This window comes from Canis lupus, chromosome 13 (assembly GCF_003254725.2).
Source record: "Canis lupus dingo isolate Sandy chromosome 13, ASM325472v2, whole genome shotgun sequence".
NCBI classification, from domain to species: domain Eukaryota; kingdom Metazoa; phylum Chordata; class Mammalia; order Carnivora; family Canidae; genus Canis; species Canis lupus.
Genome location: NC_064255.1, coordinates 22672235 through 22698524, shown reverse-complemented (window position 1 = coordinate 22698524; position 26290 = coordinate 22672235). Strand labels below are relative to the sequence as shown.

Below are 26290 nucleotides of genomic sequence, written 5' to 3'. Positions count from 1 at the left end.
GCACTGATTTTACAGTTCCACAATGATCACTTTTGTGTTATAAGTGCTATGTGATAGATGTGTTCTTTTTTATCTATTTCATTTTCCATTAATACCTTGAATATACTGTCCATTGATTAGTCTTATTTCTTCAGTGAACCATGCCCCCAGTGTAATTTTTTTCTTTTGCTTTTCATTCTGTTCTTCCTCCTGTGTTTTTCCTACTTAATTTTGTATTGCTTTTAAAATTTTGAAATGTGGAGCCCTGGTCGGCTCAGTTGAGTGATTCTTGATTTCCATTCAGGTCATGATCTCAGGGTCATGAGATAGATCCCCACATTGGGCTCCGCACTCAGCAGGAGTCTACTGCTCTCCCTCTCTCTCTGTCCCTACCCCTGCTCATACACACTCTCTCTCTCTCAAATAAATAAATCTTTAAAAAAAAAGATTTTGGAACAATCTCAAATTTATAACTCTCCATATATTTATATAACAAATCTCAGTTTCAAGTATAGTATAGTTTTTCCTTTCCCCTGAGCCATTTGAGAGTAAGTTGTAGACGTGATGCCCTTTTATCCCTGTCATAGGTTGAGTTCTGTGGGAAGCAGTCTCTGAGACAAAGATTAGCATGCAGAAAGTTTATTGGGGAATGCTGTTGAAATCCTCCCCTTTGGGGAACAGGAGGAAGTAGGTTTGGACAGAGGTACAAGTAAAGTGATGTAGCCTCATTGGAAGCCTCAGTTTATCTTGTGGAGAGTTCTACATATGGGATGACCTTTCAGTTTTGTTCTGAGTTGGGCAAGAGGTCTGGGCCTCTACCTCCATAAAAATGAGCTATTGGATGTGGTCTGCCTTGGGCAGGGTATAGAGCCTTGGATGAGGCAACCATTCTTCAGCTGAGGCAATCTTCCATGATGACTGACCACTGAGAGGTATCTCTTGGCAGGATTTCCAGCAGTTAAGGACAATGTATCGCAATTTCCACTATAGCTGGAATACTTTGGCTTGTGTTTCCTACAAATGAGAACATTGCCTTATATAGCCACAGAGTATCGTGTACTACCATCTAAATATTCTGAAGCCATTTACTTTCACCAGTTGCCCCAGTAGTGTTCTTTTACAACAAAAAATTCCAGTCCAAAGCCGCATGTTGCATTTAGTTGTTACATACCTTTAACTTCCTTCCATCTGGAACAGTTCCTCAGTCTTAGGCTTTGTCTTCATGACCTTGGCACTTTTGAGATTACAGACCAGTTATTTTGTAGCATGTACTTCAATTTGGTTTTGTCTCTTTCCTCATGAATAGATTCTAATTATGCATCTTTGATAGGAATATCATAAAAGTAGTGTTATGTTCTTTTTCATCTGTCAGTTGCCTATGATTTTAATTTGTCCCTGGTCATGTTAACCATTTCCAGGGTAACTTTTCTCTGAACATTTGACGAATATGGTATCTACCATGAAAATAACTTCAATTATTTTACTTTTTTTAATTAGTAACTATTTTGTGGAGCGGTACTTTGAGTCTTTGAAATATTCCATTCCTCATCAATTTAATTTATTAACTTGTATCAATATATATTCATGGATTCTTTTTCTATTTAATGGGTTATAATTAATTACTATTTTTTTATTACTATCATTTTTGATCCTCTAATTGTTCCATCTTTCACCATTGGGAACCCCTTTAAACTGGCTTCTTTGTCTTTTTGACATAGCTCCATTACTCAGAACATTTCCTTACTTTCTGGCATCATAAGATGTTCCAGGTTCCTCTTGGACTTTTTCTACCCTAGCCCTGGAATCAGCCAGTTAGCAGGAGCCCTGGTTTCTTCAGGTAGAGTGTTATTTAGAAACTAATCTGGTCATGAGATTTGCTCATAGCTATTGGGGTGTTGCTATTCCTGCCTCTGTCTGGATAGGCCTAGTGAATATATGAGTGTATGTATTTGTATATATAATAAATATGATTTCTAACTCTGTTTCTCTGTCTATATTATAATATGAAAGTTCATAGCAGTTTCTTCAATTCTGATCCAACACCACAGGGTACATTCTAGTTTTCATTCTGTATTTCTGACTCTATTTCTATGATGGAAAAAAAACCTGGCTCCTATTACCTTTACTATATTTATTATTTAGATCGCTCTTCCTATATGTCACTGATATCCTAGCACTACCACTGCTAACATACTCTTATATAGATGCCCTTGTCACCCCAGCCCTAGAACTGACATCCTGAGCCACATCCCCTCTCTTCTACCATGGGGAAGCCTTTCTCACCCTATTTGGGCTCTGACAGCTTGTGCCATACTGACCCCCCTGTGTGGACACTCTATCCCTCCCCTCTGAGCTCTCAAACCCTGTTCTGGGCCAATTTGGCTTCTCCTGCCTCCCACACAGATGCCTACCTCACTCAATCCCCATCTTAAGGCTTTTAGACTGAATTATATGGGAAGAAAAGGAAAACCTCCCTTCCCTGACTTATGTAAATCCTTGCAGTGCTTTAAGGCCAGACTCAAATCCTACCTCTTCCTAGAGGCTATATCCCACTTCTTAAGGCTATAATTTTTCCCTTCTGTAAACTTATATGTATTTTTTTCTTCTCTTATCATCTCACATATGTTTGTATATCCTTGAGATTAGGGACTATTTTCTGCAAGGTTCGTTTTTTATAGTTGTTATTTTTGTATTTTTTTTAGTAACCTTTACGAGCTTTTTCAGCAGTGAATGCACATTTAAAAAAACTTTGCCAGCTGATTTATGATAAAACTATTTTACTTTTTTTTTTTAAACTATTTTACTTTTAAACATAAGATTCAATCACTGAACTTTGAATTTTAGGTTATAACCTTTAATTATAACCTGTAATATAACCTTCAATTATAGGTTAGGTATTCTTTCACTGATGGTTGAATGATAATAAATTAAGTAATTTAAGTTGGAAACATTTAATTTGTAAGGAAGAGAATCTTGTTCTGTTTTATTTTCCATTAGTTTATATATGTAGAAAAAATATGTTTAAAATTCTAATGCCCTATTTTTTCCCTGGACTTATGCCCATTTCATTAAATAATTCATTTTTTATTATAATAGGCATTCTGTGCTTTGCATGGTTCCCAAATACACAAATTTCAATGACTATGTTTTAGTTACATAACAATAGTTCCCAACAGCACAATTCAAATTTTATATACTGCGAGCAATTGTATAAAGTACAGTTCTGCTGTCTGTGAACTGCTGTGTAACAACAGATGTGCATCATGATCATAACCAATCATATCAGTCTTTCAGTCTGTCAGTGATTGGTCTCTACTTAATCTGTTGTTCAGTTCACGTACAGATAGCAATATGTGTAGTTTGTGTTGAATTCTTGTCTGATAGTGATAAACCCATGAGATATTTTTTAAAAGTGGATAATCAAAAGAGAATTGAACAAAAAAGGTGAAAGAAAGTGCAGCAAAGAAATGAAAGGAGATCATACATTAGTTTTACTATTTTAAATTTCTCTTTATAGGGCAGCCAGAGTGGCTTAGCGGTTTAGCGCTGCCCATAGCCCAGGACATGATCCTGGAGACCTGGGATCGAGTCCCACATCAGGTTCTCTGCATGGAGCCTGCTTCTCCCTCTGCTTATGTCTCTGCCTCTCTCTGTGTCTCTCATGAATAAATAAAATCTTAAAAAAATAAATAAATTTCTCTTTATGTTCATAACTGTTGGCAAGAGAATTTTTATTGTTTTGAAAAAATTTTAAAGGTCATATAATAATTGTAATTTTCCCCATTGATACTAAGACCATATGGTTTCATCTTGCATTGTCATTTTTATGACCCTATATTACTGTACAAAGTAAGGACTGCCTATTCTATTCTAGCACGCTTCACTTCAAAACTTGATATGTTTTTATTTATACATATTTTATTTATCACTTGAATATATTTTGATTTTACAATATTTTTAGCATGCAGATATCCCAAACCTGAGATTGCCATTGTGAAGCAAGCAAAGAAGGTGGTATCAGCAGACACCCCTGATAGTTTTGGTATAGTACAATCTTAACAGTATTGATTGGTTGTCAGATGTTATTGCAAATAGCAAAGCATCTATTTGACGTAACTTCTTGCCTGTTTGAAATAGAATGTTTTGGTTGTAATGATAACCCTCCCTTTTTATTGCACCCGTGTTTTAGACTGTCTGCAGAGTATTTATTATCTAATCCTAGACTTTGTGACTATGATGGAATAATAATTGCATGTTTATTAGCTGAAGGATTGGGCAGCCCCGGTGGCTCAGCAGTTTAGCGCTGCCTTCAGCCCAGAGCGTGAACTTGGAGATCCGGGATCGAGTCCCGCATCGGGCTCCCTGCATGGAGCCTGCTTCTCCCTCTGCCTGTGTCTCTGCCTCTCTGTCTCTCTCTCCGTCTATCATGAATAAATAAATAATAATAAAAAATTAGCTGAAGGATTAAATTTATAACCTTAACAAGAGACAAAACCACTTATATTTAATTGTATTTAAATAACATATTTTAAAAATTGTTGATGGGACTCCTGGATGGCTCAGTGGTTAAGCTCCGCTTTTGGTTCAGGGCGTGATCCTAGAGTTCAGGGATCGAGTCCCACATTGGGCTCCCTGAGGGGAGCCTGCTTCTCCTTCTGCCTATGTCTCTGCTTCTCTCTGTGTCTCTCATGAATAAATAAATAAAATCTTTAAAAATAAATAAATAAAAATTGTTGAAATGGGGTACCTGGGTGGCTCAGTCAGGTAAGTGTCCAACTCTGCATGGATAGGAAAAAAGGACCACACATTGGGAAAATTTCAGAATATCGTAAGAAGAAACTGTATTTAAGTAACTGAACTTAAGGGAAATATATTTTTAAAATATATTCTTGAATAGTTTGAAAGCCTTACTTTAAGGTCATTCATGAATTTTTTTAGATTCAGTTTCCATATAGCTTGATATCTAACTTGTGTTGCATGTTCTGGTTGGTGGAATTATGTTGTGTGCATGTGCATGTGTGTGTATGTGTGTATATGAGAGAAAGATAAGGAGAGGGAAGGAAAAATAAAAATAACAATCTCTCTGTCCCTATGTCATTTATTTTGATTATTATTTAATATAGATATATTGCCTCGGAAGCATAACACATGTATGAAAAGGAATGAGTATTTTATGGAGCAATTGAAATTTTGTAAGAATAAAGGTTAAATGCAACTTAGTTCTCTTAGGGCGTATATATGTTGTCAAGAGCAAAAACCAGTCTGTAACAACTTAAAAATGTAGAGGCACACACACAGTAACAGATTAGTACACTTGCTGTAAAAAATCCCCAATATATTCTATTTGGCCAGTTCTGATGTAATTTTAAAATTAAAAAGTTTTCATCTCTGTGTATATGTAGAAGTGAAATGTTTTTTTAGAAGTGAAATGTTTAATGCTATTTTTTTTTTAAGAGAAAGAGAGAGAGACAGACAGACCGACCATGGGGGTTGGAAGACAGAGGGAAAGAGAGAGAATCTTAGTCCAAAGCAGGGCTCGACCTCACTACTCTGAGATCATGACCTGAGCTGAAATCAAGAATCAGATGCTTAACTAACTGAGCCCTCCTAGGCACCTCAGTGTAAATATCTTTTTAAGAATAAAGCTTTAATTTTGAATTATTCTGAAAATTGTTTACTTAGCCTTCATTTTTAGGACAATGTAGGGAAAACGGAATGACAATGATTCTATAGATGATGGCAGATATCAGTAGGAGATAAGGTGCTGCTGAAGAATAACTAAATTAATAGTAGAACTTAATCTGTCAGTGATCACCTTTTGAGATTCAGTCTTTAGTTGTATCCCTGATCACTGTAGGGAGCTTCTTCATGAATATTTAGGTGGTAGCCCTCTATTTTTTAAAATCCTACTTGTTATGCAATAAGGGAGAAATATAGAGTAAGAATCTTAGATCTAGAAACGATCACAGACACCTAAGCTCATTTTATGTAACATGAAATAGATCTAGAGGATTTGCGACTTATTCAAGATTTGGCAACTAGTTACATACACATCAGAATGAGGATTAGTGTTGAGTCCTTTGGATCTTTAGTTCAGTGTTCTTTTTGCTACTATAAATTTCTTCAGGGTTAGAAAGGAAACTTAGTGCTAGACTATAGGGTATTAAGTTCTGAAACCATCAGAAATTATGTAATTTCCGATTAAAAAAATGTTTTATTTGGTAACCATAATAAGTCAGTTGATTTCTTCTTCTTTCTTTTAAATGTGATGGATTTTTGAAAAATGATTTATCTGAAAGAAAATTATTTCTTAGGACAAAAAAACAATTTGAAAAGGATATTAATATTTTAGTTCATTGCAGTTTTACTTCCATTTCAAATATTAATGCGTGACCAATGTTTTGACAGTGTTTTATGTATTAATGTATAATTGATTCTTGGTTTTCTGTGTTTTTCTATTGAGATTTTATTCATTGAAAGAAGAGTAGAACAAGAGAATGAGAATCTGGGTTCTAGATCCAGCTGTGTAGTTTCCAGTAGGTCATTTAACATCTCTAGGCCTTAATGGCTTCATCTTCAAAGTAGAGAATTACATCAGTATTTCTCAGTGGGTATACTACTGGCATTTGGGCTGGATAATTCTTCATTCTGAAGGACTCTTGTGCATTACTGGATGTTTAGCATCCCTAATGCCAGTAGCATTTCCCAGTCACTAACACATCCAGAAGCAACCCTGCATTTCTGAGCAAGGGTTGAGGTATAGTCCATGTTGAAAACTATTGGCAGATAGTTTCTAAGGATCCTTTCAGCTCTAACATTCTGTGAAAGAATTCTTATTTGAGGGATGACTGGAAAGGGGAAAGATAATGCATTGAAAAATTTCTTCTTCTTAGTATTAAGTAATTTTATTTTAAAATGAATGTCAGAGTGGAGTGGCAAGGTGGTAGAAGAGTAGGTGTCCTCGTTTCATCTGGTCCCCTAAATTTATCTAGATAACTATCAAACCATCCTGAAAACCTATGAATTCAACCTAAGATGTAAAGAAAGAACAGCTAGAACTCTACAAATAGAAAAATGACCACTTTTTGCAAGAGGCGCAAAATGCCTTCAGGGAACAAACACCTCACACAGCAAACAGCTTACACTGAGCCTGGCCACTTGGCAAGGGGTGGTATAACTCTGCCCAGGCACAGACATCTGAGAATCAGCACAACAGGCCCCTTCTCCAGAAGATCAGCTGGGAGGGAGAACAGAGAACAGGTTCACTGACCCACCACCTTTTTCTGTTTCTCTTTTTATAAATTTGTTTTCCTTTGTTTTTGTCTTTTTTCTTTTATTTTCTGGTTCCTGACCTCTTCAGAATTGTCTAGTGTGTATTAGCTTAGGTCATGTTGATATTTTTGATTCTGCTCACTCGTACAGCCATTCTGCGCTGGACAAAATAACTAGAAGGAAGAATTCACCACAAAAGAAAGAACCAGAGGTAGAACTCTCTTCCACAGATCTAATGGAGATAGATTTAAGTAAAACATCAGAGATAGAGTTCAGGATTGCAATTATAAAGTTACTAGTTGGGCTTGGAAAAAAGCATATAAGACTAGAGAATCTCTTTGGGCAGAAATGAGATCTAATCAGGCCAAAATTAAAAATACTCTGAGATGTAGTCTAAACTCGATGTCCTAACAGTTGGGGTAAATGAGGCAGAAGAGAGAGTAAGTGACATAGAAGACAAGGTGATGAAAAGGAAGGAAGCTGAGGAAAAGAGAAAAACAACTAAGAGCCCATGAGGAACAGTCTGAGAAGTAAGTGATAGTTTGAAAAAAAAAAAAATCCGTATTATTGGAATTCCTGAGGGCATGGAGAGAGAGGACCAGAAGGTACATTTGAGCAAATCATAGCTGAGAACTAAGTTAATCTGGGGAAAGAAACAGGCATTCATATCCAAGAGATAGAGAGGACTCCTCCCCAAATCAACAAAAGCTGATCAACACTCTGATTTATAATAGTGAAGCTTGCAAATTTCAGAGATAAAAAGAAAATCCTGAAAGCAGCTCGAGACAAGAGATTCCTAACAGTTGGAGAAATATTAGATTAACAACAGACCTATCCACAAAGACCTGGCAGGCCAGAAAGGGCTGGCATCAGATACTCAGGGTACTAAATGAGAAAAACATGCAGCCAAGAATATCCAGCAAGGTTATCATTCAGAATGAAAGGAGAGATAAAGAGCTTCCAGGATAGACAGAAGCTGAAAGAATATGTGACCACCAATCCAGTCTTGCAAGAAATATTAAGGGGGTATCCTATAAGCTAAGAGGGAGCCCAAGAATAACATATATCAGAAAGAAACAGAGACAATCTCCAGAAACAGGGACTAGAATGGCACCGAATCCGTATCTTTCAATATGGGTTGAATGGGCTGAATGTGAAGAGCTAAATGCTCCAATCAAAAGACACAGGGTATCAGACTGGATAAAAAAGCAAAACCCATCCATATGCTGTCTTCAAGAGACTCATTTTAGACCTAAAGACACCTTCAGACTGAAAATGAGAGGGTGGAGAACCATTTGCCATGCAAATGGACCTGAAAAGATATCATTTCAGATAAATTAGATTTTAAATCAAAGACTGTAGTAAGCGATGAAGAGGGACATTACATCATACTTAAAGAGTCTATCCAACAAGAAGATATGACAATTATAAATATTTATGCTCCTAATGTGGGAGCAACCAATTATATCAACCAATTGATAACCAAAGTAGAAACACATAGATAATAATACATTAATAAAAGACTTCAACACTCTATTCTCAGCCAAGGACAGATTTTCTAAGCAGAAGATCAATAACCAAGAGCTTTGAATGACACACTGGACCAGATGGACTTCAGAGAAGTCCATATAGACATAGAAGTCCATACAGAACATTCCATCCTAATGCAACAGAATACACATTCTTAACTGTACATGGAACTTTCTTCAGAATAGACCACATACTGGTCACAAGTCAAGTCTCAACTGATACCAAAATATTGAGATTATTTCCTACATATTTTCAGACCACAGTGCTTTGAAACTAGAACTTAATCACCAGAACAAATTTGGAAGGAATTTAAGCATTTGGAGGTTAAAGAGCATCCTACTGGGATGCCTGGGTGGCTCAGCAGTTGAGCATCTGCCTTCAGTTCAGGGCGTAATCCCAGTCTTGGGATCGAGTCCTGCATTGGGCTCCCTGAAAGGAGCCTGCTTCTCCCTCTGCCTGTGTCTCTGCCTCTCTCTGTGTCTCTCATGAATAAATAAATAATACCTTAAAAAAAGAGCATCCTACTAAAAAATGAATGGGTCAACCAGGAAATTAGAGAAGAATTAAAAAGATTCATGCAAACAAAAATGAAAGCACAACTGTTCAAAACCTTTGGAATACAGCAAAGGAGGTCCTAAGAGGGAAGTATATTTCAATACAAGCTTCTCTCAAAAAATTAGAAAAATCTCAAATACACAGACTAACCTTACACTTAAAGGAGCTAGAGAAAGAACAGCAAATAAAGCCTAAATCAAGCAGGGGGAGAGAAATAATTAAGATTAGAGCAGAACTCCGTGAAGTAGAGACCAGAAGAACAGTAGAACAGGTCGACAAAACTAGGAGCTGATTCTTTGAAAGAATTAATAAGACAGATTAATAAGAATTAATAAGATCCCTAGCCAGACTAAAAAAAAAAAAAGACTCAAAATAATAAAATAATGAATGAAAGAGGAGAAATCACAACAATACCAAGGAAATACAAACAATTTTAAGAATGTATTATGAGTAATTATATGCTGACACATTGGGCAATCTGGAAGAAATAGATGCATTCCTCAAGACTTATAAATGATCAAAACTGAAACAGGAAGAAATAGAAAACCTGAACAGACCAATAACCAGCAAAGAAATTGAAGCAATAATCAAAAAACCTCCCAGGAAACAAGGGTCCAGGGCCAGATGGCTTCCCAGGGGAATTCTACCAAACATTTAAAGAAGAAATATAATACCTATTCTACTGAAGTTGTTTCAGAAGATAGAAATGGAAAGAAAACTTCCAAACTCGTTATGAGGCCAGCATTACCTTGATCCCAAAACCAGACAAAGACCTCATCAAAAAGGAGAATTAGGGATCCTTGGGTGGCTCAGCGGTTTGGCGCCTGCCTTTGGCCCAGGGCACGATCCTGGAGTCCTCAGATTGAGTCCCACGTCGGGCTCCCATCATGGAGCCTGCTTCTTCCTCTGCCAGTGTTTGTGTCTCTGCCTCGCTCTCTCTGTGTCTATCGTGAATAAATAAATAAAATCTTAAAAAAAATAACCAAAATAACCTAAATCTTAACCTTTAAATAATCTTAAAAAAAATAACCAAAAAAAAAATAAAAAAAAAAAAACCAGACACATAGATCAGTGGAACAGAATAGAGAACCCCAAACAAAGCAGGAAAGACTATCCAATGGAAAAAAGACAGTGTCTTTTTTCTTTTAAGATTTTGTTTATTTATTCATGAGAGAGACACAGAGAGAGAAAGAGACGGAGACATAGGCAGAGGGAGAAGCAGGCTCCATGCAGGGAGCCCGATGTGGGACTCGATCCCAGGACCACGGGATCACAACCTGAGTCAAAGGCAGATAGACACTCAACTACTGAGCCACCCAGGCATCCCAACAGTGTCTTCAGTAAATGGTGCTGGGAGAATTGGATAGCCACATGAAGAAGAATGAAACTGGACCATTCTCTTACACCATACACAAAGATAAACTCACAGTGGATGAAAGACCTAAATGTGAGACAGGAATCCATCAAAATCCTAGAGGATAATACAGGCAGCAACATATTTGCCCTTGGCCTCAGCAACTTCTTGCAAGACACATCTCTAAAGGCAAGTGAAACAAAAGCAAAAATGAACTATGGGGACTTCATTAAGATAAAAAGCTTCTGCACAGCAAAGGAAACAGTCAACAAAACTAAAGGCAACCTACAGAATGGGAGAAGATATTTGCAAATAACATATCAGATAAAGGGCTAGTATACAAGATCTATAAAGAACTTATCAAACTCAACACTCAATAAAAAATCCAGTCAAGAAATGGGCAGAAGACATGAACAGACATTTCTCCAAAAGAAGATATACATGTGGCCAAAAAGTGCATGAAAAATGCTCCACATCATTTGTCATTAGGGAGATACAAATCAAAGACTGCAGTGAGCTGCCACTTTACACTGGTTACAATAGCTAAAATAGCTAAAATTAACAAGATGGGAAACAACAAATGTTGGCGAGGATGTGGAGAATGGGGAACCCCCTTACACTGTTGGTGGGATTGCAAACTGGTGGAGCCACTCTAGAAAACAGTTATGGAGGTTTCTCAAGAAGTTAAAAATGGAGCCTACCCTGTGACCCAACAATTGCACTACTTAGTATTTGCCCCAAAGATCCAGAGGTAGTTAAACGAAGGGGTACTTGCACCCCAATGTTCATTGCAGCAATGTCCACAATAGCCAAACTGGAAGTAGCTGAGATGTCCTTCAACAGATGAATGGATAAAGAAAATGTGGTGTATATATACAATGGAATATTACTCAGCCATCAGAAAGGATGAATACCTACCATGTACATGGATATGAATGGAACTGGAGGAGGGTATTAGGCTGAGTGAAGTAAGTCAATCAGAGGAAGACAATCATCGTGGGGTTTCACTTACATGGAATATAAGAAATAGCGAAAAGGATCATAAAAGACGGAGGGGAAACTGAGAGGGGAAAGGAAGACAAACCATGAGAGTCTCTTGACTCTGAGAAATGGGATTGCTGAAGGGAAGTGAGTAGGGGATGAGGTAACTGGGTGACAGGCATTAAAAAGGACACATGATGTGATGAGCACTGGGTATTATACTGTATGTTGGCAAGTTGGTCTTAAAAAAAACAGATTTATGCATTTGTGAACAACAACAACAAAATAAAATATACATAGTCTGGAGATCTATGTAACTATACCTATAGATATATCTACCATTTATTGTGTTCCAAGATGAATTATTATATTTTCTAGCTCTCTTTAAGCTTTCCATCTATAATATACTATGTATAATAGATCTAGTTATATGATTTTCCTGAAGTTTCTTAAAGTTGTGTAGCATTGTCTCTAATGTAGTACAGTAAAGTAAGAAGATCTTGTTATTTTTAAAAAGTTGTACTCTTAGGTCACCTGGGTGGGTCAATCTGTTAAGCGTCTGTCTTTGGCTCAGGTCATAATCTCATGGTCCTGGGATGGAGCCCCACATTGGGGGGGGGGGTCTCTGCTCAGTGGGGAGCCTGCTTTTCTCTCTCTCTCTGCCACCCCCTCTGCTTGTACTCCTGCTCTTGCTGTCTCTCTGTCAAATAAATAAATGAATACAATCTTTTAAAAAAATTGTACAGTTTTTATCTTTTTTAAAAAAAGGTATATCACTATATATAGTAATTATTTCCTTTTTCTGTCTTCCTTTGACATGAAGAAAAGGAAAGAATATAGTACACAAGTTAGACATGTAAAAGCAACTACAAATCAATAGTATGTTGAACATTTTAAAAACTCTAGGAAATGACAGATAAATAAATTATTATACTTCTAGTATTTACTGTTTTTTAAGCCAGAGTTAAATAATTCACAAGTTAACACATTAGTTAGGTTAGTATATTTGATGATTAATTAGGCACTATTACCTACCTCATCATTACTGCCGGCCAGCTTCTGTCCTCAGCTGTTATGTGACTGGCTGGCCTCAACCCAGGAATGTTGCACTGAAGTAAGCTAGATATTAATCTAGTTTGCATTGAAGCCCTAGGTCCCATGTTATGTTCCCCAGAAGTTAATGAGTTAATAGTATTATATGATCCACGTAGAAATTTATTTTCTACATAATGTGCGTTTTGCAGTACACTTTTAAATGTTAAATAAAATTACAAAATCACACTCAAGTGCTTTTGTGTGTGTGTGTGGGGGGGAGCTTAGGTAAGACATGCAAGCCTGGAAATTATTAAAAAGGATTTTTGCAATTATAGTTTTTATTCTAAAAGACTTTTTAATTGAAATTTACTGGGTTACTGCAAAAAAAAAAAAAAAAGAAGAAGAAATTTACTGGGTTAAAAAATTAAGTTCCTTGATATTTCTAGAGTGTTTTCACTTCTCAAATTTGAGTATCAGTTTTTATAAGTGTATTACTTAGTCATGTTAATTTGTTTCTTTTAAAAATATTGCTTGGTAGCTTTTTTTCTTTTGCTTTGTAACTTTTTTTAAAAAAAAACATTTTTAAAACTTTTTCTTGTTTGCTGCACGTTTGATCATTTAATAGAATTTGTTTAAATTATTTTGCATATGACATGGTTTGCATTGTTTGTATTTTTTAATGTGTTATATATTTATTGTAAATTTCACCTTACCCTTTGGAACTTTTTATTTTATTTTATTATTATTTTTTTAATTTATGATAGTCACACACACAGAGAGAGAGGCAGAGACATAGGCAGGGGGAGAAGCAGGCTTCATGCACTGGGAACCCGACGTGGGACTCGATTCCTGGGTCTCCAGGATCGCGCCCTGGGCCAAAGGCAGGCGCCAAACCGCTGCACCACCCAGGGATCCTGGAACTTTTGATTTTATTAAAAGTTCATCAGTTATTCATAATGTTCATAGATTGGATAACTGAGACCCGAGTCTCCAAATTGTTGCTTAAAGTTAGTTAAAGTTAGATGAAACAGTAGTTTCATCTCTGTTCTTTTCATAAATCTTTTATTAGGCCAAAGTGTGATTTGTGTTGCCAAGTCTATTTTCTATACTTCATTGGAGAAAATGCTGGAGTGGGGCCTGGAACAAATAGTAGGTAGTCAAAAGATCAGACACTGGATAATTGGACACTTACAGTATTGAGTTATTTGTAATTAAAGGAATAATGTGTGCATTAAACTTTTATGTCATCTCAGAATGCAGTTGCGTTGGTACTTTTCTTATTAAGTACATATAAATAATTTTAAATTGTTCCCTTGATTTGTGATCTTATATTGATGTTTATGTCCATGTAACAGACTAAAATAAGTTACACATTTAGAATTATCATTGCTGGGCAGCCCCTGTGGCGCAGCGGTTTAGTGCCACCTGCAGCCTGGGGTGTGATCCTGAAGACCCAGGATTGAGTCCCATGTCAGGCTCCCTGCATGGAGCCTCCTTCTCCCTCTGACTGTGTCTCTGCCTCTCTCTCTCTCTCTGTGTCCCTGCCTCTCTCTCTCTCTCTGTGTCCCTATGAATAAATAAGTAAAATCTTAAAAAAAAAAAATTATCATTGCCTTGAAAGCATAATAGAAAACAAAACTCTTCTTTTTCTTTTTCAGATTTTTTTTTCAAGTTTGGACTTACAGTTTGTAGTCTATGGTTAAGTTTAATGGATAGAATATTTATCAATGACAAATTATGGTTTCTATTAAATAATATAATGGCACTTATTCTGTATTCCAGGGGGCTTAGTTTTGTTTCCCAGTATCACCATTATAAACATTTTATAATAGAGACCAAAATATAAAATTATAGGTGTTCTACTTATATTTCTTCTACCAAAGTATTTTGATTTCAATTTAAGATGTATCTCTAAGCAGAGTAACTTATTTAAAAAAGAAATGTGGGGCACCTGGGTGGCTTTGTCAGGCGGCCAACTCTTGGTTTCTGCTCAGTGCATGGTCTCAGGATCCGGGAATCAAGTCCTGTGTTGGGCTTTTCACACTCAGCGGAAAATCTGCTTGAGGAGTCTCTCTCCCTCTCCCTCTACCCCTACCCCTGCAATCTTTCTCTCTCTCTCTCTAAAATAAATAAGTATTTTAAATAAATAATAAATACACCAGCACACCTTATCCTAAAAAGTATCCTGGAAATACTAATATTAAACTGAAAGTTTTTTATTTTTTTAATTTTTTTAAAAATTTATTTATTAATGAGAGACACAGAGCGCGAGAGAGCAGCAGGGACACAGGCAGAGGGAGAAGCAGGCTCCATGCAGGCAGCCTGGCGTGGGACTTGATACCGGGTCTCCAGGATCACGCCCTGGGTTGAAGGCGGCGCTAAACCTCTGAGCCACCCGGGGTACCCTGAAAGTTTTTTATAAAAGAGTTATGTTTTAAAGGGAAATATAATTAAGGGGAAATATACTTGTTAAATCATATAATAAACTTCTCAGACCTATCCTACATAATTGTTTTATTAGAATATTTTACCAATTAAAATAATTTGACAATTAATTAGGACTTAGAAATTTCAAGGATTTATTTTAATGACAACTTACATTCTGAAAACATGAAAATATTTTTAGTAGAGTGTAACATTGAAAAAATAAAAATGCTTAAGATGGGAATAATTTGGCATACTCTGAGAGAAATTTTGCAAAATTTAAAAAATCTTTACCTTCCTTCCTTCCTTCCAACCTAGTATTGCCTTTTAGGAAACTACCCTAAGTAACTTTCAGAGGAACATAAAAAGATTTAGGCACAAGTTTATGTTAGTGTTATTTGCAAATGTGAAAAGAATAAATAATAAGTAATAATAGGGGGTTAAACTATTGGAATCATATGATGAAAAAAGTGCCACCAATAAAATCATTACCTTAAAATATTTGAAGATGAGAGAAAATGTTCACGATATAATGCCTTGTGAAAATGGCAGACTACAATTTTATGTTTACATCTGTACAGAAAAAAGATGGAAGGATAATACATCAAAATGTTAATTTCTGATAAGTTAATTTAGTTTAATTTTTCTCTTTTTATGAATCTTTATGGACTTTCCACAACAAACATAAATGCTCTTCATAGTTGAAGAGTGTAACTAACTTCTTCCTTTAGAGAAGTCAAAGGAATTTAGTATTTTATTATTTTCTAATTTTGCTTAAAAATTCTTCCGTTAAAAAACCCAACTCAATATCCTTATCTTTTTAATATATGTAAATGTGAGTGAATAAATATTTGTGTGTGAATTATGTAAACATCTGCCTTTGGCTCAGGTCATGATCCCAGTGTCCTGGGATGGAGCCCCATGTCAGGTTCCCTGCTCAGTGGAGAGTCAGCTTCTCCCTCTGCTCTCCCCCCCACCCACTTGTGCACTCTCTCTCTCTCACACACACACACACACACACAAATAAATAAATAAATAAATAAATAAATAAGTAAGTAAATAAACAAACATTTTAAAAAGATAAAATAGGAATAGTTGTGCTTTTATAGTTAGAGGTCATATCACTGCAGTAATATAGGCTTCATTACAGGATTACTGTCCCAAATATAGGTCCTAGGGGAAAGTTTCCTGTGAATCTTACCAATAAAAAATTACTGGTTACCTTCCAATATAGGAGAAAGCAAAAAAAAAAAAAAAAAGTTAAGTGGGAGTTAGTTTATTAGAGCCTACAGTTAGCCAGTTTTATCTACTAGATGAAATTTTAGGTTTAAAAAAAAGACAATGATAAATGATTGGTCAGGAATTTATTTTGTAACAAACTGAAAACGTGGCCTAGGCAGGATACAGAAACTTTTAGACCTGTGTCCTACAGCAAAATATGTAAACCTCTGGCACAGCTGAGATGCTTTCTATTCATCTGTTTTTCCCATAGTGCTTAGCATTGTGCTGTGTATTAGGAGTATCTGTGTGCACAATAGAGAACTTGATCTAAAAATATCAAGTTTAGACCACTAGATGGTTGATCAACAAAGAATCACAGTAAAGGGAAAAAAGCCATGTCTCAGCAACTCATTTGCCCAGATCTAGGGAGTGTCTGTCTTATGTGTCCTTCTCTGAAGCTCCCTTTAAAATAATCTCTCTCTCTCTCTTTTTTTTAAAAAATCTCTGCATTTGAAATCTCTCATTTCTCCCTTTACTGTTCTCTTCCTACTCTAACGTTCCTCTAAGTGAATACACTGAATATATCTTAAATATTTATACTTCTATTTATGTAGCAAATTATAAAAAACAGCCATATTAAATACTTGTTTATTCCTGAAATAGGAAAAAAAAAACCTTAATTTCTGTTTTCTTTTGACTATTCTGACTTTTTTAATGTGACAGTGCCCTCATTTTTATATTTTCCTAAATAGGTAATATTTGAGCATTAAAATGATGATTGTGGTACATTTTAATATTCTAATTCATCAAAGAAATATTCATTTTTTTAAAATTTTAATATTATTTACAATCTACAACGGGTCTTTGATTGCTTCAGTTAATTAGAAAACTAACTGCTTTGTACAGTCTAAAAAGCTAGTTTCATTTAATTAAAAAAAGTAAAACCACTTTTGATGTTTTATTTATTTATTATTTTTAAAATTTTAATTTATTTATTCATGAGAGAGAGAGAGAGAGAAGCAGAGACACAGGCAGAGGGAGAAGCAGGCTCCATGTAGGGAGCCCGACATGGGACTCGATCCCGGGTCTCCTGCCCTGGGCTGAAGGCAGCGCTAACCCATCGAGCCACCCGGGCTGCCCTATTTATTTTTTAAAGATTTTATTTATTTATTCATGAGAGAGACACACACAGAGGCAGAGACATAGGCAGAAGGAGAAACAGGCTCCATGCAGGGAGCCGGATTTGGGACTCAATTCCGGGACTCCAGGATCACGCCCTGAGCCGAAGGCAGGTACTCAACTGCTGAGCCACCCAGGTGTCCCCGCTTTATATGTTTTAAATTGTTTTCTAGAATCTTCCTGGGTTACTGAAGCAGGCAAAACAAAATGTTGAAAATGTTGAAAAATTCTATGTTTAAACATACAAGGTATTTTACTTATATTTTCAAGATTTATAATGAATATTTAGGATATTTTTGTATTAGAAAAAGATTTATGTATTGTAATCATTGAATGTATTTAAATTCTCAAGGATGGATTGGAGGAAGAGATAGTCCCATTTCAAATAATTTTCATTTTGATTTGATAGTCTAAATTACCAGTTTACAACAACTGTTTTCTTTTATTTACCCTTCCTCAGATGGACTTTTAATTGTGAAATGAAAAGTCCTATGCATAAATATTATCTCAGAAATGCTTTCTGGTGATTTTCCTAATCTGTGTTTTTTTTTTTTTAATTTTATTTTCTTTCCTTCTTTTTTCTTTTCTTTTCTCTTTTTTCCTTTCTTTTCTTTTCTTTCTTTTCTTTTCTTTTCTTTTCTTTCTTTTCTTTCTTCTTTCTTTTCTTTTCTTTTCTTTTCTTTTTCCTCCCCCTCCCTCTTTCTTTCTTTCTTTCTTTCTTTCTTTCTTTCTTTCTTTCTTTCTTTCTTTCTTTCTTTCTTTTCAAGGGAGGGGGGGAGAGAGATAATCTCAAGCCCCCAAATGAGGCTTAATTTCATGACCCTGATGTCATGACTTAAGCTGAAATAAAGAGTCAAATGCTTAACTGAGCCACCCAGATGCCCCCTAACCTGTGTATTGTAAACATTGATCTGTACTAAGAGCAACTTTTCCCTCAAACAATGACGAATAATCTAAGAAAGGGAAAAATGTAAGGAAGTCTGAATGTTAGTTGTTTTTTGCCACTATTATGGATAAACACTTATACTTTAGGAAAGCCAGTTATTTCAATTAATGATTTTTGTGTCTGTGTTCATGAAGGATATTGGTATGCAGTTTTTTTCTTTTTCTTTTGTACTTTCTTGGTTAGATTTTAGTTTTAGGATTATTCTGGCCTCATAAAACAACTTGGGAAGCATTTCCTTATCTTCTGTTTTTTGAAAGTTTGTGAATTTGTGTAAGGTTGGTGTTTTTTGTTTTCTTTAATCGTTTGATAAAATTCAGCAATGAAACCATCTGGGCCTGGAGGATTTTTGTGTGTTTATGTAACACAAAAGTGTTTGATGACAAATTCAATTTTATTAATAGAGCTATTCAGATTTTTGTTTTATTTTATGTCAGTTTTGGTAAATTGTGTTTTTCAAACAATTTGTCCATTTCATCAAAGTTGTTGAATTTGTTGGCCTAAAGTTATTCATAATATACTCTTTTTAATTTCTGTAGGATCTGTAGTGATGCCCCCCTCTTTCATTCCTGATACTAGTAATTTGTGTTTTCTTTCTTGATCAGTGTACCTAGAGGTTTATTAATTTTGTTGATCTTTACAAAGAACCAACTTTTGCCTTTGTTTTTTATTGTTTTCTATTTATTAATTTCAGCTCTTTTGTTATTTCCTTCTTTTATTTACTTACTCTTGATTTAACTTGCTCTTGTTCTTTTTTTCATAGCTTCTTAAGATAGAACCATAGACCATTTATCTTAGATCTTTCTTCTTTTTAATGTATTTCAAACTATAAGCTTCCCTTCAAGCATTCATTTAGATGCATCCCATAAATGTTGATATATTTTCTCTCATTTTCAGTTTGAAGTATTTTCTAATTTCCCTTTTGATTTATTCTTTGGCTCATGTATTTAAAAGATGTTATTTAATTTTCAGATTTTTTTTCTAGCTATTTTATTGTTAATGATTTCATTTTGGTCAGAGAACATATTCTTTATGATTTTTTAAAAAGATTTTAGATTTTATTTATTTGTTTATGAGAGACACAGGCAGAAGAAGCAGACTCCCTGTGGGGGGCCCCATGCAGGACTTGATCCCAGGACACCAGGACCATGCCCTGAGCTAGAGGCAGACACTCAACCACTGAGCCACCCAGGCATCCCTATTTTTTATGATTTTAATAATAAATGTATTAACATGTTTTGTGGATCAGCTTATGATCTATCTCGATGAATGTACCATATCCACTTGAAAAGAATATGTATTCTATAGTTGTTGGGTGTAGTTTAAATATTAATTGGATTAGGATTATTAGTAGTGTTCAAATAATCTATATTTTACTGATATTTTTGCCTAGTTTTCTGTCAGTTGCTGAGAAAGAGGCTTTTATAGCTCTAAGTATGATTGTAGAATTTTTTATTTTGCCCTTTAATTCTGCCAGATTTTGCATCAAGCATTTTGAAGATGTGTTATTAGGCATAATCAAATTGTTATTATGTCTTTTGATTAATTAACTCGTTTATCATTTGGAAATGTCCCTAATTATGATCATATACTTTATATGATATTAATATAGCCATTCCACCCTTTATAAGATAGTGTTTGCATAATATATCTTTTACTATTCATTTACTTTCAACCTAATAAAGTGTAATTCTTATGGATATCTAATAGTTGGGTCTTCCTTTTTTTTCTATTTTGACAATCTCTGCCTTTTATTTAATATTTAATGTAATTACTGATGTGGTAGGATATAGGTTTGCTATTTTACTATTTGCTCATTGTCCCTCTCTTCTTATTTGCTGCATTGTTTTGACTTAATTTAATATTTTAAAAAAATTCCCTTCAAGTTATTTATTAGCTTTTTAACTATCTCATTGCATTTTGTCTGTACGTGTGATTGCTTAATGGATTACAAATATGCATTCTTCTTCATAGACTACTTAGAGCTAATACTGTATCACATTATAGACATTGGAGAAATATTACAACCAAATTACCAAATTGGTCCATTTGTAACTTCTTCCATTCTTTATGTTTCAATGTTATGTGTATTACATCTATATATGTTGTATACTCCATAAGTCAGAGCTATACTTTTTTCTTTTAGACAGTCAGGTCTACCTAAATTAAATTACTTAGGGAAAATTTAGTTTTTTATATTTACCCATTACTTACCATTTCACATACTCTTCGTTCTTTCCTGAAGACCCAACTGGTATTTCCCTTCAGTCTAAAGAATTTGCTTTCACATTTATATTGCAGGTTGGCTGACAACATATTCTCATAGTTTCAGTTTATCTAGGTTAGTTTGCCTTCATTCTTGAAGGATATAATCTCTCTGGATATAGAATACTGGGCTGACAGCTTTTTTGTTGTTGTTGAAGTATATTTAAATCATTATTTTCCTTTATTTAATGTGTCTTGTGTGTGTGTATGTGTGTGACTGCTCTCAGGATTCCTTTTTCTTTATCATTGATTTTCTTCATGTTTATTCTATTAAGGATTCACTGAACTTTCTTGAATCTTTTGAAATTTTGTCTTCCACCACGTTTGGGAAATTATTAGTACCTGTTATTTATTCAAATATTTTTTTGGTCCTTTTTTCTTCTCAATTTCTGGAATGCCAGTTATACATGTATTGACTTTCTGATTTAGCCAGAGGTCTCTGAGACTGATTCATTATTTCTTTTTTTTTTAATAAATTTATTTTTTATTGGTGTTCAATTTGTCAACATACAGAATAACACCCAGTGCTCAATCCCGTCAAGTGCCCACCTCAGTGCCTGCCACCCAGTTACCCCCACCCCCCACCCACCTCCCCTTCCACCACCCCTAGTTCGTTTCCCAGAGTTAGGAATCTTTCATGTTCTGTCTCCCTTTCTGATATTTCCCACTTATTTTTTCTCCTTTCCCCTTTATTCCCTTTCATTATTTTTTATATTCCCCAGAATGAATGAGACCATATAATGTTTGTCCTTCTCCAATTGATTTATTTCACTCAGCATAATACCCTCCTCCAGTTCCATCCAGGTCGAAGCAAATGGTGGGTATTTGTCGTTTCTAATGGCTGAGTAATTAATATTCTATTGTATACATAAACCACATCTTCTTTATCCATTCATCTTTCGATGGACACCGAGGCTCCTTCCACAGTTTGGCTATTGTGGACATTGCCGCTATAAACATCGGGGTGCAGGTGTCCCGGCGTTTCGTTGCATCTGTATCTTTGGGGTAAATCCCCAAAAGTGCAATTGCTGGGTCGTAGGGCAGATCTATTTTTAACTGTTTGAGGAACCTCCACACAGTTTTCCAGAGTGTCTGCACCAGTTCACATTCCCACCAACAGTGTAAGAGGGTTCCCCTTTCTTAACATCCTCTCCAAAATTTGTTGTTTCCTGCCTTGTTAATTTTCCCCATTCTCACTGGTGTGAGGTGGTGGTGTCTCATTGTGGTTTTGATTTGTATTTCCCTGATGGCAAGTGATGCAGAGCATTTTCTCATGTGCTTGTTGGCCATGTCTATGTCTTCGTCTGTGAGATTTCTGTTCATGTCTTTTGCCCATTTCATGATTGGATTGCTTGTTTCTTTGGTGTTGAGTTTAATAAGTTCTTTATAGATCTTGGAAACTAGCCCTTTATCTGAAACGTCATTTGCAAATATCTTCTCCCATTCTGTAGGTTTTCTTTTAGTTTTGTTGACTGTATCCTTTGCTGTGCAGAAGCTTCTTATCTTGATGAAGTCCCAATAGTTCATTTTTGCTTTTGTTTCTTTTGCTTTCGTGGATGTATCTTGCAAGAAGTTACTGTGGTGATTCATTATCTCTTGATCCTTTTATTTTCTCTTCTTCAGATTGGGTTTTTATTCATCTATCATCAGGTTTACTCTTTGTTTTATAACTTCCATTCTGCTTTTAAGCCCATCCAATTAATTTAAAAATTTCAGATAATTATTTTCTAGTTCTAGGACTTGAGTTGGTTCTTTTTTTATGGTTTTTATTTGACTATGTTTTCATTTATGTTTTTGAATATAATTTTAATTGCTACTTTAAAGTCCTTGTGTGCTCCTTGTAACATTTGAGTCACTTCAGAATTAATCTCTGTCTGTTGTTTTTTCTCCTGAAAATGGGTCGGTCATGTTTTCTTGTTTCTTTGTGAAATAATTTTGGATTATATCTTAGTCACTGCTGCAGTTATGTTGTAGAGACTCGGGATTGTGTTTTATTCTTCTAAAAAATATCAGTTTTTTGTTTTTACTTGTTTGAGCAGGCAGTTGATGGTTAGGCTCATACTGCAAACTCTTTCTTGGTGTGTAACTCAAATCTTCAATTATTTTATTCTTAGTTGGCATTTTGTTTTGTTTTTTACTCAAATGTGTGGTTCACAGGTCAGCCATATATTTGAACTGTATTCTGTATATACAGAATTTAGGGCTCGTCCTTTCTAACTCTATCCTTTCCAGGACTCCCCTTTCACTTTCCAGTGGCTTTGGTTATTTTGTACCCTGTCCACTGCTTCTTCAGCCCAGAAAGACTGAAAATTTTTTTGTCTGAGTTTTAGTTGCCCTATATATTGTGAGTTGAGGTCTGCCCTCAGGCCAAAAGCTGCAGTAAGCAGGTATCTCACTTAGTTCCATTCCTTTTTCTAAGTGTTGATTCCTTTCCAGAATCAACCTGTTTTTAGTCATTTTCTAGTGCATTTAGGTAGTTACTTATTTGTAATATATTTGTATATTGTTTATAGTTCCCCTGTGCAGGAGAACTGGTGTTGTAGGAGGTTTCTAAGCCAATAGTAGAAGTAGAACCAGAATTTTTAAAGTTAAAATCATTGGAAAATGTGTGAAGTACAATCTTAATGGTTTTATTATTTTTTTAAGGTAGAAAAAGAAGTGTGATGTACACACACACACACACACACAGAGAAATTGAAAAGAACTAGTTTTTCTAACTCCAAAGTCGTCTTAATGAAACATTTCCAGTGTAAGTATAGATAGTTTACCATATTCAAAAGAAAACTTTGCATAGATTTTTAAAACCTGCATAGATTGTGGGGGTTTATTTCCAAGACTGAGTTCTGTTGTATATAGTACATCCAGTGTTTTTCACTTCTGATATAGTTTTGATTCAGTTAACAAAGTAAAGAAAGTAATTTACAGTGTCAAAGTCCTCAAAATTATCAATTTATGATTTAAAAAATTTTTATGGATAATTTCCAGTATAATTTCCACTTTCTAGGAAATGTTCATGTTTCCTCTTGCTACTCAATAGGCTCTTTGTGAAGCAGGAGGCAGAATCTCTGCTTTGATTTTACTTTAGTCTCTGTGCCAATGATTTTCCTCCCTGCTCTGTTTCCTTTATATTTCTTTCTCAGTCTTTAAAAAATTCATTTTTTCATTAGTTTTAATTTTTTAATCCTTATGGGTAATATGAAAGGAAGATTAGGAATGTTAATTATATATTTGGTTGTTTTTGCTGCACCTTATACATTTGCCTAACTCTTATCCTTTCTTCATAAGAGTTGTAAAATATTTAAAGTATTTTGCTCATTATGAATATGTAGGGAATTTGAAGACGTAAAAGCAAGGACTCTCTATATTCTCATTCTATTGGGAAGGTCCTGCTTGTTGAATTTTTAGGTATTTCAAGATGTTCCAGTCAACTGACAAGGACTTCTCCTCACAGTGTCAGAACTGTAGTGATGATGAGAGTAATGCAACTAGCAAATAGTTCTGGTATGTAACCACTTTTGCATGTTTACTTCACCAGAAAACTCTGTGGACTACAGTGGTATCCTATATTCCTTGTTAAAATTTGGAAAACCATTTGCATGCTTTCAAAATAGATCTTGAGGTAATGGTGTTAGTCAATAAATAGAGAATATATTTTAATAAGATGTGAAATTCTGCCAAGATTAATATATCTTCATTTCACAACTCTTCTAAAAAAGGGGAAAACATAACAAACTTGAATTCTTAGAACTTTCTGAATAATATGAAAATTGAACTTAGGGTATTAGTGTACTTGTTATTGTAAAATCATTTTGGTACTATATGTGTTTTCAGTAAAATGCCATTCACAAATATGGATGCTACTTCTTTTTTATATAGCTTATCAGTGGAGATTTGTTTTTTACTTTCCTAAAACTAAATCCTTCAGTTTTTATGTTGTCATAGATTATAAAATAAGTATTTTAGAAAGTATATATCCAGTTTGTACGTGTTTCCTTGGACAGTCTGGTTGTACTAAGTCTTTAGAATAATGTGACCTGAGGTGTGGGTTCTTTTCCATAGACTGTCAGTTAATTCTTTTGGACTGGATGAGGATAAAGAAAGTACGTTCTCTGCCATTTAACCATCGCTTACTGTTGTGCTTATACAAATGGTGAGATGGTTATTGTTATGAGATTAGATACATTGCTTCTTTATAATAATTGTTAATTTTTAGATTTAATGATGGCACTTAAAGACACTTTGGTTTATACTTGGGAAGACTATGTGTGTTTATTATGCTATATATTATAATTTATTGTTATTTGTGATTTTAAATAGCATCCTACTTTTTTTGGTCATGTTATTGTATAGAATATGTTATATTATCCAATAGTATATAGGTTTCAAGACTCAAAATATTCAGTATATTATCAGGGGAGATTAAGGAACATAACACCATCCAGTGAAGTCACTGTTGTAATACATTGCTTTGAAAATGTTATTTTCTATTTTTTTAAAGGATATTTAGGTCTATCTGAATATTCTTTTTTCTGCTTTTTTCTGTTTGTATATATATTACTTAAGTCATCTATCATTGCATCTTAAATAAGGGTAGCTATATTTCAAAGGTTATTTTTTTACTGTAATTAATGTAAACAGGCTCATTACATAGATGCAAGGGCTTAAAAAACACAAAAATGAAAAACTAATGATTACTCAGGGGTATAGGTTATAGGTTCCATGTAACTAAAGTTCAGTTTTATTTTCTAGCCTTGTAATTTAACCCATACCAAGTATTATTATTTTGACCTATTAACCTACAAAAATTTGTGAATAAACTTTGATATTCTCCCACTTTGTAAATCTGCTGGTATTTTCTTTATTGTAGCGAAAAAGAAAGCATGCTATAGTAACTAATTCTTGACCTAAACCCTTTTTTTCCCCTTTAGAAAAATTGGAAGCTCCACCACCCACCCCAGGACAGCTGAGATATGGTAATGGTTCTATAATTGTTAAATATTTGTGCATCTATCTTTTAGATTTGAAATAACTATATAATTTACTGTTAGTATAGAAGAGTCAGTAAATTTAATTTTTTCAGGTATATGGGTTATCTCATGCTGAAACAAAGTTTATAAACTTGATTTAAGATACAATATTTTTTCAGTAAATTACCTGCTTTATTATTTTTTTTGAAGTTTGATTTGCCAACATATAGTATAACACCCAGTGCTCATTCCATCAAGTGCCCTCCTCAGTGCCCGTCACCCAGTTACCCCATTCTACCCTAATGGAATTTCTAATATTGTTAGCAGTATCAATCATTCTTAAACTGTTGTTATCATCCAGAAATAAAATTATATTAATGGTAGGATTTTCTAAATTCCCAGAAAAAATGGTTATGTTTAGTTTGGATTTAATTGGGTAATTTCAGAACTAGAAAGTCTGGGCTCAGGGCTACATAAGAACTGTTCTCTGATAGAGAAAATACTTACAGCTTGCTGTTTATGATGATGAAGAAAGTTAAGTTCATTTAAGACCACCAGGAAGAAGAAGCTTATAATGGTACTGAT

General features: G+C 34.7%; 1 protein-coding gene across 6 annotated transcripts in view; it reads left to right on the top strand.

Moving 5' to 3' along the window:
- TMEM65 (transmembrane protein 65) overlaps window positions 1-26290 on the top strand; it is an 80905-nt gene that overhangs the window by 15868 nt on the left and 38747 nt on the right. For 4 of the 6 annotated variants that reach the window (XM_035697567.2, XM_035697628.2, XM_025450266.3 and 1 more), the window contains exons 2-3: window positions 24144-24239; window positions 25667-25711. In XM_035697567.2, coding sequence (XP_035553460.1) covers window positions 24144-24239; window positions 25667-25711 — 141 coding nt within the window. The remainder of the gene's footprint in view (window positions 1-24143; window positions 24240-25666; window positions 25712-26290) is intronic. The other 2 variants (XM_049092715.1, XM_025450268.3) reach the window with 1 other exon arrangement.